A 12,076-nucleotide genomic window follows, 5' to 3' on the forward strand; every position below is an offset into this window, starting at 1 on the left:
ACCCCCAAAAATTTTGTGCTCGACTTCCATTGACTTTTAGAGGTATTTGGCTTCTAATCATGTTGGTCATATTTGAAAATCCCACCTGCTGTGTGGGAATTCCCAACTCTGGTTTTGCTGTCATTTTAAATAAATGAAGCTGCAGATACTAGAACTTACACTGAATAGAGAAACATCTTAATCCAGTTTCAGAGCAGTCCAAATACTGTCTTTAATTTCAAGGCGCACAACTTGGCCATATTAGAAATCCATACACATCAGCATTTTGTAGGAACACTGAAAAGTAGAACATGAAATGCTTCTTCATGTCCATAGAAAAATGTTATACTCAGATTAAACGCATCACCAGCCGTTCAGCCATCTGATTGCTTGTTAGGCATGCTATTTCTTGTAAGTCTTGATAACTTAAGAAAAATGTCTCCTTAGTCCATGGCCATCATTGTGAGTAATTGGTATCTTTTAAGAATCTAACTCTCTGATGTGGTCCAATTTGAGTAGTTAGATGTCTAAATGCCATCATTGTTCCTACAGGAATTTATAGTATCAAAAATGAATGCCAGTTTTCAAATTTCTTGGCCAGGGGTTTCTACAGAGGGCTTATAATTTAAGACTTTATACTAATAATTCTAGTATGATTTTGCATGGTATTTCATTAAAATTCAAGTGTAGAGAAGCATCCAAAAGGTCTATTTCTAGAATATTTCTTTTGAAACCATTCTCTTTTAAATAAAGGTAGCAAAATGGTCATTTATAGCAATAGCACTAGAATCTAATTTAACATCTACATCTTCTGGTTCCCAGACAATAGGCACCATCGTATTATTTGACAGTCTCTAACTCATGAAAGAAAACTACTTTTGTTAGTCTATTTTTTGACTGTTGCATCTTACAAAAGCGGTAGCTATTGCCTAACTGAAGACTGCTATCAGAAGCGTGGCATGCAATCTAATGCTGGGATATGACATTTCCAGTTCTGATGCCATTCAAATAAGTATATCATACATTTCCCACTGCAGCACGATCTAAGATGCATCTGCACTTTTTCAGTGTTGTTGGTCAAAGTTCCAGTCCCACAAACCTTACCTGACTAGGATGATCTTACTTGCTTTGAGGTCTCATTGAAAACTACTCCTGAAGGTCCTGTGTCTTGTCCTAGATTATTAAAATCAGGATTTGATACCAAGATCTCATTTTTATTAAATATGAAATTAGCAGCAGTCCCTATTTTAGTAGCTTTTACACATGCGAGTAATGCCATTTTATTCCTATGCCTGTGGTATTACATTTACAGCTATGCAACCTATGGGAGTCTCAGCAGGAACTGGAAATTATCTCTGTCCCGAATGGCTCTTATTCAGGCACCTAAAGGTTCAAAGTGTTCAGCCTCAGTAGGAACGGCCAGTTCATTTCAGCTCTTCTGAAAATCTGCTCCCAAGGGTTATTGGTCTGAGCCCTTTACGGCTTGGTTTATGCATTAATCCTACTTTCAGCTGCAAAGTTTTATAATAAAAATTGAGAGAAGTTTTATTTCAGAATTAAACTATGCCAGAGAAAGACTTTCATTTCAAAACCAGAGCTGACTAGAGATCATGGGATTTTTGAATGGTTCTTATTGCAAAGGCATAATAGTGTCAAATTTATAAAAGTCATATATTCCCAATGGATATGTTGTGACCATTTTTCCTTGATTCATTTTTTGTTCCTTTCTTTCATGACGTGCGCGTTAACAAGCTTCAGTTTATGACCTTGACATTTGCTTATTTTTCTTTTGGAAGTCTTCATAAATCACCGATTTTTTTTTTATCTTTATGAATAAAACAATCAAAGAATAAGTCATTGAAATGGACAGAAGCAATTTCCTTTCTCCCTGTTGGTGCGTAATAGTTGACTGGCCCATAAGCCATATAAAGAGAGTGAAACATTCGCGTGGTAGAGAAAATGCAGCCATATCTGCATTTGACAAAATAACAGTATATGCATAACACTGTTGGCTTCTTAATTTCAAAAGGCAGATTTTAATATTACTGACTTCAGAGAAAGATAAGAAGGGCAGTGCATGAGACATCATCAGTCCAGTGTGGAAATAATGCATTCAGAATTAAAGACAGCAGTTTAATTAAGTGCATGAAAGGCTGGCTTTTATGATCATATTTCAAATACTCAAATGTCTTTTCATCCATTCTGCCGTATAACTTTACTTAATAATATATCAAGAACAAAAAATGTATTGGAGTCTTTCTGCAAATTCAATTAGTGCAATAAAAAGTGAAAAATAATTTCTTTTTCATTAAAAATAACTCAACCCTAACCCTTGTGATGACAAAGTAAGAGAGGAGGGGGGGGGAGGAAAGCTAAAGAACTATGAAATTTCTGCCTTTGTTATGCATTTATGTGTGCACGAAACAGATGAAGTGTCACCATTAGTAACATTTGTCATTAAGAGGACTAATTGCATGCTGCTACAGTTAGTAGTTTATCAGATCCAGACCACAGGGTATTTACTTCTCTCTTCAGCTGCACTCGCCGTGCAGCAGTAATTCCCTAGTTCATGGGGTTGCTGTATGCGGGTACTGATGCTAAAGCAGTGCTAAACTTAAAACTACCATGTCACATCACCCTCGTGGTTTACAGGCTAAGTACGACCTCTTGAATCCTTTGTACCTGCTCAAGGGTTTATAGGTAGCGGAAGTGCAGCGAGCGTATTTTGCGTACTAAAACAGAAAAACGAGCAAAGCAAACAACCCCTGCAGAAGTGCAGCGTTTCGAGGGGGAAATCATTAAAGATGGTATATAGTGAAGGAAGAAATGTGCGTTCGGAAAGCTTGGAGACCAGCCAAAATGGGCTGGCAAAGGGATCAGTCCGAAGACACTGAGCTTTTGACTGACAGCAGTAGGTTACGGGCTCGGCCGTGGTGCACGTCGGGAGTGACCGAAAGTTATTGCCACTGGGTGAGCTCCTCTCCGAGCTCTGAAATGAGGCGCTGGTCTCAGCCCTGTTCCCGCGGGCACGTGGCTGTGTTAGAAGGTGCTCAGCACCACGGCCGCTTTGCCAGCTCCGGCTGCACAGTGAAGGGCTGCACTGCCTAGGGCGTAAGCAGCATCCTCACCTCCGTGGCTGGCTCGGCTGGGTCAGGGCTTGAGGCAGGCGGGCAAATAATTTGAGCAAGCATGAAATGCCACCGCTGGCTCTGGATAAATAAAAGATCTCATTTTCAGGAGCTGTGTGTTCACAGGTTGCCCTTCTGCTAACATGACTAAATGTGGTCCTAAGGGTTGCTGGGGACTGATTGGGTCCTGTGCTGTTTATGGGCCCCTGCTGCACAAATTGCTTCCCCTCTGCTGTCATTTTTAAGCTATTTGTCTTGTTCTTGGCTCTTTTAATACCAGTCTGTCTATCTAGAGACTGTTTCCTATTACGAATCTCTCAGTAGGTGCATACGAGCAGGCTATTTTCCAGGTATCTATTCATGTCCTAATCTCGTTTTGACTCCAAAATACTTTTCTCCTAAAGGTTTCCTTCCTGTAAAAAATCAAACAGACTAGATTTTGAAAATATAGCGGTGATTTACAGTAGTGACTCTTCACCTTTTTTAAGCAATAGTTTTCATGTGACAGAGGTAAGAACTATAAAAATGACCTTCATTTGTGAATAGGCAGTTACAAATAACAACAGGCAATTACGAAAATATGATTTAATCAATATCTGTTTGTTCCTCACATAGGTAACCCTCCTGCAACAGGTACAGGAACTTTACACATCACCTTGGAGGATGTCAATGACAATATCCCGTCCCTTTATCCAACACTGGCGAAAGTCTGTGATGATGCAAAAGATCTCAGGGTAGTGGTATTAGGAGCGTCAGATAAGGATCTTCATCCCAATACAGATCCATTCAAGTTTGAACTGAGTAAGCAATCTGGCCCAGATAAATTGTGGAGAATCACCAAGCTTAACAGTAAGTCTGTTGTTGTGTTTCTGTTTGTTTGTTTGTTTGTTTTTGCTTATGCAAAAGCATAAGAGTCCTCCCTCCTCTGCATCCCAGTATGCTCCTGCCGAGGGCTGTGTATTGCACAAATTCAAGAGCAGTTCTGTGCGTGGAGGTCTTGCGGGACAGAGCCTTGGCCGCTGTCTTACGCTGCCCAGCGCTGTTCATTCTAGGAACAGCTGCCAGGGAGGACATGCTAGTGGTCTGTCTGCATCTTCACTGAAATCAGAACTTTGTCCTCTTCTTAATACATTGCTTGCACTTTTCTCTTGTAGCTTTGAATTAAACAAGGACTAACAATGATGTACAGTTTGGCAAAGACTATCATATTTCATTGTATGGAATCTTTACCTATGAGACACATGAAGCTTTGCTGCAGGACAGCACGAGACCTTTGCATGGGCTTTAGCAATGTACTTGTAAAACTTCTGATTTCACGTACTTGGACTATTCATAAATAAAACACCCAAATGCATAGGGACTATACACTATCGATTAAAAAGATCAAAGAGCATGCTATACAATTGCAGAATATTTGTATGGCAAATACAAATATTTGGTGGGCACAAAAAACTGTTTGCTTCTAACATAGATTATTTCTATTTGTTTTCTAGTATATACTATTTATCTCTGTTACTATAGAATCTTTTAGCAGTTCACTTCACAGCCTGCTTAGAAAGAATTAAAGATGGATGTGATATATCTGTGCCCACCTGCAAAAACCGCTGCCAGGGACAGCGGGGAGGAATCATTTTGTCTCATACTCTGCTGGTCTCCAGTCTCTAAACCACCACTCTGTTTAACCCTAAAAGAGTTAGCACGCTCTCCTTGATACCTAAACCAACCTCAGTGTTGCTCAGGTGGAACAGATCTGTGGATCTGAAGGGGCAATGGGGAGCACCTTCATCTGTGCTGCCCTGCAAGAAAGGTGTTTTGGGGCCAGTGGGGGTAAGTTTATTCTTTTCTCTAGTATCGCTTTGAGGATAACATACCTTATTATTTCATTAGTGTATTAAATTCCACAGGCAAATTCTTCTAATAGTTTGCAAAGCAAATAATGCATTTAAGCAAAAGGGACTCTTGAAAGCCTTTCTTTTGATGAGGTTTGGAGTATGTTTGCAATTAGCACTAAGTCCCTGAAAAGAATTTCTCTCTGCTTCTTCTTACCTCCCATTCTATTCTCTAATCCTTTACTTTGAGTGCTCTCATTTTCCTCTTAATTTCCCTGGGTAACTATGGCATGCGTGAGATTCCTTACAGGTTCTTCTCCCCTCCCAAGCAACCGTTATTTGGCTGCCTAATTCTCCCTTCGTTATCCTTTTGCAGATACGCACGCCCAGGTCATCCTGCTGCAGAATCTGAAAAAGGCCAATTACAACATCCCGATTTCAGTGACAGATTCTGGGAAACCACCTCTGACTAACAATACAGAACTGAAATTACAAGTGTGCTCCTGCAAGAAATCCAAAATGGACTGCAGTGCGACTGATGCCCTTCACATCAGCGTGACCCTTATCCTTCTTTCACTCTTCAGTTTATTTTGTAAGTCTTTTCCTGAACTGTAAGTAATGAAGCATCATTTAACAGCTTGTTTGTGTACTTTGTAACAAAACCTAGCTAGGGAGAAGTTAAATTCACACGTTGATCCCTTAGTGCAATAACTGATTTTTTTTTTTTCCCTGAGGAAGTAGCTTTGTGAAAGAGGGAAAGGATGATTTTTTTTTTAATAGGCAAAAAATAGCAACAAATGCCAGGTTGTCAAATTAAGAGGTGATTGCAAATAGAAGCAATAATTTTAAGACGACTCAAAGAGAATTAAAGCTAGCATATGATAAACTAAGAAGTACCAGCTGTAGTAACAGATTTGTGAGACGTTTCCTTTCATCTCTCCTCCCTTGAATTCAATTCAGAAGCAGAATCAGGAGATTAAAGGTATTCTTGCAACAATAGCTGTTCTGGGTCACCACAAAAATCAGTATTGTCTGCTTCAATCTATTCCTCTGTGTAAAGCACACAAGCAATTGGGACATACGGAACTTGCTCAGGATCCTGAGCTTAAAGAAACCCAAAGTACATAATCAGAGTTGCAAGTCTGGGTCGGGGGAGAGAAAACAGATACGTAGGGGAAACTTTCGTTGCTTCTGAGAAAGTTTTCTGAAAGAGCCTTAGAAAATTCATAATTTGAATCAGAAGTAAAAAAAAAAAAAAAAATCAAACATAATGACTCAAGAGCAGTAATTCAAACCCCTAGATCAGCCCTTGGGTTGCCCTTTAACAGCTTTCAGCAAATTTTTTGATAACTATTATTTTGAGTTTCTTATCTGTAAGAAAAGGAATAGCTTTATCCTATAGCTATGATAATAAATCTGTTATTCAAAGATTATTATCATCATCTAATGTTAGTAAAATGTACTTTATGGTGAATTAATACCTGCACCATGGTCAAAGACGTTACATTCTTGATGAGATATAATCTACCATGAGGTCTGCCTCAGAGACAGAGGTCAGGGAAGAGATAGTTTACGCATCTGAGGTGTACACTTGATTACACATCTTGTCAGTTATTTTCTCCTTATAGTATGTTACTTTTATCCCAAAGGGTTAGCATGAAGGTCATTGTGAGAGAATTAGAAATAGCTAATATTTGTGATGCTCTTTGAAGATGAAAAGGACTATATAAATGCGAAGTGCAAATTCCCATTCTTTGTTCCAATCAGTGACATCTGAAGTATCTCCGCTGGCTTTGATTCAGTTATTCTGGGTTTGGTCTGCTGGAACCAAAAGCAAAATTGAGCTGTTAGAAGTAAAATGTTAGGAATACTTGGCAGTACACGGTGCTATCATATTGGTGATATAAATATGCAGCTCGTTGATTTAGATGATATATTCTTGCTACCACTTCATAAATGTTGCTGGTGCTATACAAGGCGTGACTTTTGCCATGAGGATAATTTTCATCTGCCATGATTTGCATTTGAACTTTATTTACATTAATGCATCTGCTTAGAATACAGTGAGGTAGAAAAAAGTGTTTTGCTTTTGAAAGTATCCGTGTTGCTGTTTCTCGTCCTCAAAGGAGTCCTATCGTTTTCCTTGTATTTAATTATAAAAAGTAGTTCTAGGTATTTGGAAGACTGTTCTTGCCAATTGCAGATCTTTCCAGCTAAGCTGCGGACAGAATAGGGGCCCGTGGCATCAGGAAGGCCCGTGGCCCTCAGAGCGATGGAGGGATTGCCTGCAGGAGGGATCTCCCTCCTGCTGCAACAGGATGGGGAGCACTGAATAGGCTTCAGCATGCAGAGACTTAATTCTCAGCACAGAACCACAAACAGGTTTTGCCCAAAACCTGCTTATATTCAGTTGTGTTTCTGATCCAACCAGTTCCACAGAGGGAGGCTGATATCCCGCTGCCCAGTACAGGTATTTATTCCTGCTTGTGCAAAGCCAGCTAGCATAATAACTTCCATAACCCTTTTCCCCAGGTGTAAATGACTATATGAGACATAAAAGAATGATGCCAGGAGCCAGTTAAATTAATGTGGTTCTGTATCTGAACTTCTCTAAAATGTGCTGATATCATTGCATTCCCAATTCATTTTCACATATAGTCCTTTTATAACTGCGATTAGTTCCATCACAATGTTTTGTATAGTCCAAATATTTATCAGAGTAATCAAAGATTACGATGCCATAAAAACAAAGAGAACTTTAGTGCTTATTGAATACATGAAATATCCCATTTCTAGTGGCAAGTTATGGGTTTAATTTTTGAAGCCCTTACGTGGCTCACTTTGCTTCCAGTGTTTATGTTTTACGAGGCTCTTGTTCCTAGGAGGTAAATCCTTCAGTCAAATGAACTTTGCTACTCATGCCAAAGTATTTCTTTTTGTATTTGACATCTGGCATGAGGATAGATAGCCCTATGAAAGAGCTGTTCATGGTAAAAATGCCCTGCATGAATCTCCTCTCCATACAAAACATCATGGTATTATCATTTAAATAGTGCAATTATTATCTATACTTAGACTATACGTCTCTTTTGTAAGTCACGGAAGAAGTCATATGTGGCAGATTTCTGAAGTGTCTGAACATAGAACTGAAGAGCCTGATTAAAACTGTAATGCATGCAAAAAGCAGCAGTTTTGCCTATTCTGTAGCTTCCCTACTGTGTTCAGTATATTGAGTGATAATGGGATGGAGAGTAGAGAGTTGCCCAGAAGCCCTTGGAAAGGTAGCTATACTTGGAACAAGCAGCAGTAAATGCAAGCTGCCAAGCTCTATGGGCCCGCTGCTGTTATTCTACAGCAAAGCAATAAGATGTTTGGTGGAATTAAAAGGTGGTGAATATAGAGCTGTTTTTTTTTTTTTTTTTTTTTTTTAAAGAGCATGTTTGTATAATTCATACTTAGCCTCACAAACTTATTATCACTGGGAATCACTGAGGTCAAATTGGCAAGGTGCATGGTGGACAGCAACAGGACTGTTCAAAGCTATAATAGTGCATGCTAGCAAATATTGGAAAGAATATTCAATCTTATCTGTCATTAATGGAGATAGGCCATCACTGGCAAAGTTTAGGATGAGACCTACTGCAGTGGCAGATTGTCTTCTCTCGGGTTTTTCTGTCCACTTCTGGAGGCAAGACAAGACCAAATCTTTCAGATTTAATTGAGAATTTAGTAATTTAGATCAAGGAAAGAGGTCAGAAACCAGACCCAGGTTTCTAGTTACAGAGAAGGACTGCAGAAATCAGTTATCGAGGAAGAAGAGGAGAGAGTGGGAGGAGAAAGCAAGATACGGAGCATGGCTGGTGCTGGGCCTGCGTTTGCCGAGGTTGTCCCTTGCTACTCTCTTGTCTCTTAACTGTCTACCATGCTTTTAACCAATGTGGCTAAAACCTCCCCCTTCACAATGAACGCAACCAAAATATAGGGCTCATAAACAGTAGATTTATTAGCAAGTTCCTTTGTATTGCAAGTCTCGCAGACGTTTTCAGTAAGAGAATATCAATGAAATTCCATAATGACTTGACAGACAGAGAAAAAAAAAATGGGCCCATAATTGCAACCTAAATACTGTCAGCTGGTGTTTCATCTAGGTATTGAATTAACAGAGGGAGAATAGCTGTCCTTGCAAATTTTGCTCAAGTGTCATCAATTTTGCAATAAATCACTATAAATATATGTTTTACAAACATTTAACAGCAATCTCTTTCAAGATGTATTGGGTTTTGGCAGACCTGGTTTTCATCCCTCGGCAGTGACATGGTAGAGTGAGTTTCCATGAGCAACTTAATCACAATAAGCCAAATCCAGAGCTATGCAACAAAGGACTTGCAGGATGCGAGTTACAGATAAATAACTGGGAAACATTTGAATGTCTTCCAGACTTTTCAGGTTGTTTCCTGGTAGCCCAAAAAAGGATCAAGACAAAAACAAATTTGTTGATGTTGTTGTAAAGGAGTTAGCGACATAAACTGCCCGAGCCCTATGGGAGACTGGGCAAGAACTCATCTAGCTGGCAGGACTAGGCCTTATATCAATTACAAATTATTCATACTGTTGTTTAAAGGAGTATTTGAATTTTGGACTTTTTTGATTTTTTTACAACAATCATTTCACTTAATTATATAATCACAGAATGATAATTGCATTTCATATTTCCTTTTACATTCTACCGACATGAAAGACTAAGTCTCAAATGAATCGAAACAAGAGACTAAAATAAGAACCAAAGGCACATTAGTCTTGTCCTGAACAAGTAGAATTCAGAGTGATTCCATTAGCAGGTCACTCACACTAGCAATAATATTTTTCTTAAATTCCCTTGTAAGCAAAATCCTAGGCTTTAAACACGTCATGCCGAAGAACCAAATTCGATACCATACAAATGACAGAAACATTTTGTTTGTTTGTTTGCTTGCTTGCTTGGTTTGATAACTTGAGCATAAATAAGCAAAATATTGCATTACTATGGACAGAAAGTAAGGTGGTGGTCGTGAGGGGTTGAAGATTGTTGTGAAGAAACTAAATGAGCTGGCGGTCTCTACCTGGAAATTAATTTTTCAAACTGTGAAAGGCCTCAGGTGTGTTGAGAAACACAGACTCACCCAGATGTCAGTGCTGCGATTGCGAATAGGCCTTAAAGATATCCTTGAATTAAACTTCCTGTTAATAACTTCCTATTGAAATGCCTCCCTCCCCCATCACAGCTTTTTTTCTTCTTCTTCTTTCTCCTAACTGAGAAATGCAGCTGCAGGGTCAATAGACAAAATATGTTGTTTTCCTTGCAAATTACATGTTGAGTATTAAACCATTGCAAAAATTCAAATGCTTTTGACTGGCAGATTTGAATTTACCCAAGCATAGACAGCCTGAGTTAAAACTGCAGAGCTACCTACTTAATGTTGCAAAGCCAGGAAAGCATCTGCGTCTCTGGGACATCCTGTGTTACGAGTGAAGACTGAAGCAGTGTATTCTGCAACGGCATGAGACTGAGACAAATGGTAGGAAGTTTCAAAGGGGAAAGATCTTTCTTTAAGGTCGCTGCTCTTTTCATTTAGCAGCCTAGAGTTGTTACCTGCAGAATCACAATTTTCAGACGTTTCTGTGATTTATTTGGCTTTGTTTAGTTTGAGACAATCATGTAATCATGTTTTTCAGGGCTCAGCTTGTATTTAGTTTTACGGTAGGAATTTTTTTCTTCTCAAAAAGGAAAAAATTTTGTCCCTATTACATACAGTTCCAGAGAGGAAACTTCAGACCATACATTCACAAGGGCCGACATTGACTAATAATATATATATGTATGTGTGTATATATATATATATATATATATATATATATGTATATATATATATAGACTAATAATATATATATTTTTTTCTTACACACACACACACACACACATATAGTCTGCCATTTTTAGGTTGTTTCAGCATATTTAAATCCTCTAAAGCAATTTTCTACTCTGCAGAAGAGTAACACCTAATGAAGATCAAAAATACAATTTTATTAGCGAGACTAGGAAATTTTACTCCCCTTAAATCTTCACGTTTCTGTGAAATTTCCTATGTTGGCCATAATTTTAATAAATACCAAGCTGAGGATAGTTTTGCTGTGCAAGCTGTCTTGACTATCCCAATTTAAGTTCTGTTCTTGTATTAGAGCACATATCACATGGATTCCGAAACTTGTAACTAACGATGCTACTTCATTGCTATTTACTGGAAATAGGGACCTTTAGTTCCAATGATGTAGCTCTAACTCACTAAAGCTAATAATAACAGCAATATCCACTGTTGCTGTAATACTTTGTTCCAGCTCCCCTTAACAATAACATACTAGTGTTGTTACTGCTATGTTATCAATCAGCAAACACAGACACGTTCTCAAATGTGTTTATGAGAAAAATAGCATCGTTAAGGGGCTCCGTAAGTTTTTGGTTGATCAGACTCTAGTGATGGAAGGACGGTTGGGGGTTAAGGGATTGCATTCAGGGACGGTCTCGGTTTCAGTCTATATTATTATTGAATAATACCGACCTCTTTGTCCAGACTTCTAACTAACTTCTCAGTGTTTCATTTAGACTGGAGTTTTAAAAAAAAACAAAAAAGAAACGAACAAAAAAATCACTTTCAGGAAGAAACTCAATACTACTAATAGCAGCAGACCTTGGTCCTGCAATTTGTTGTGCAGTTGGCTTTGGGAGCCCACCTAAAGTTAACGAGGCTTGAAATAGCACAGAAGTCCATATGTAGGTACATGATTGCAGACAGGATATTTATAGACATAGTCATATAAACATGACAAGTAGAAATACCCTCAGTTTGCACATAAGCATATTTAAAATATACTTACTTAATGACACTAAATTTTATTGAGTCAATTAGATGGGAAATAGCCTTTTAGGTACTTTTTTTTTTCAACTCATCCAAATGTGCTCCAGAAGTACAGATAGTGAAAAGTTGCAGCAGCAATATTGCTCCTGCTCATCATTCTGTTGATAGCTCATCCAGCGGTGTGAATTCAAATGAACATTGTATGTTTTCCTTTTCTCAACAATTATACTGTTGAGATGTAATATTTTTA

The 12,076-nt window shown here is 38.5% G+C and overlaps 1 protein-coding gene across 2 annotated transcripts in view; it reads left to right on the forward strand.

The window, feature by feature from the left end:
- CDH13 (cadherin 13) overlaps positions 1-12,076 on the forward strand; it is a 480,777-nt gene that overhangs the window by 454,890 nt on the left and 13,811 nt on the right. The window contains exons 12-13 of one of the 2 annotated variants that reach the window (XM_062586341.1): positions 3,723-3,956; positions 5,313-5,551. In XM_062586341.1, coding sequence (XP_062442325.1) covers positions 3,723-3,956; positions 5,313-5,551 — 473 coding nt within the window. Of the gene's footprint in view, positions 1-3,722; positions 3,957-5,312; positions 5,552-12,076 lie in introns of those variants that run through there. The other variant, XM_062586342.1, reaches the window with a different exon arrangement.

This window comes from Rhea pennata, chromosome 13 (assembly GCF_028389875.1).
Source record: "Rhea pennata isolate bPtePen1 chromosome 13, bPtePen1.pri, whole genome shotgun sequence".
Lineage (NCBI taxonomy): Eukaryota > Metazoa > Chordata > Aves > Rheiformes > Rheidae > Rhea > Rhea pennata.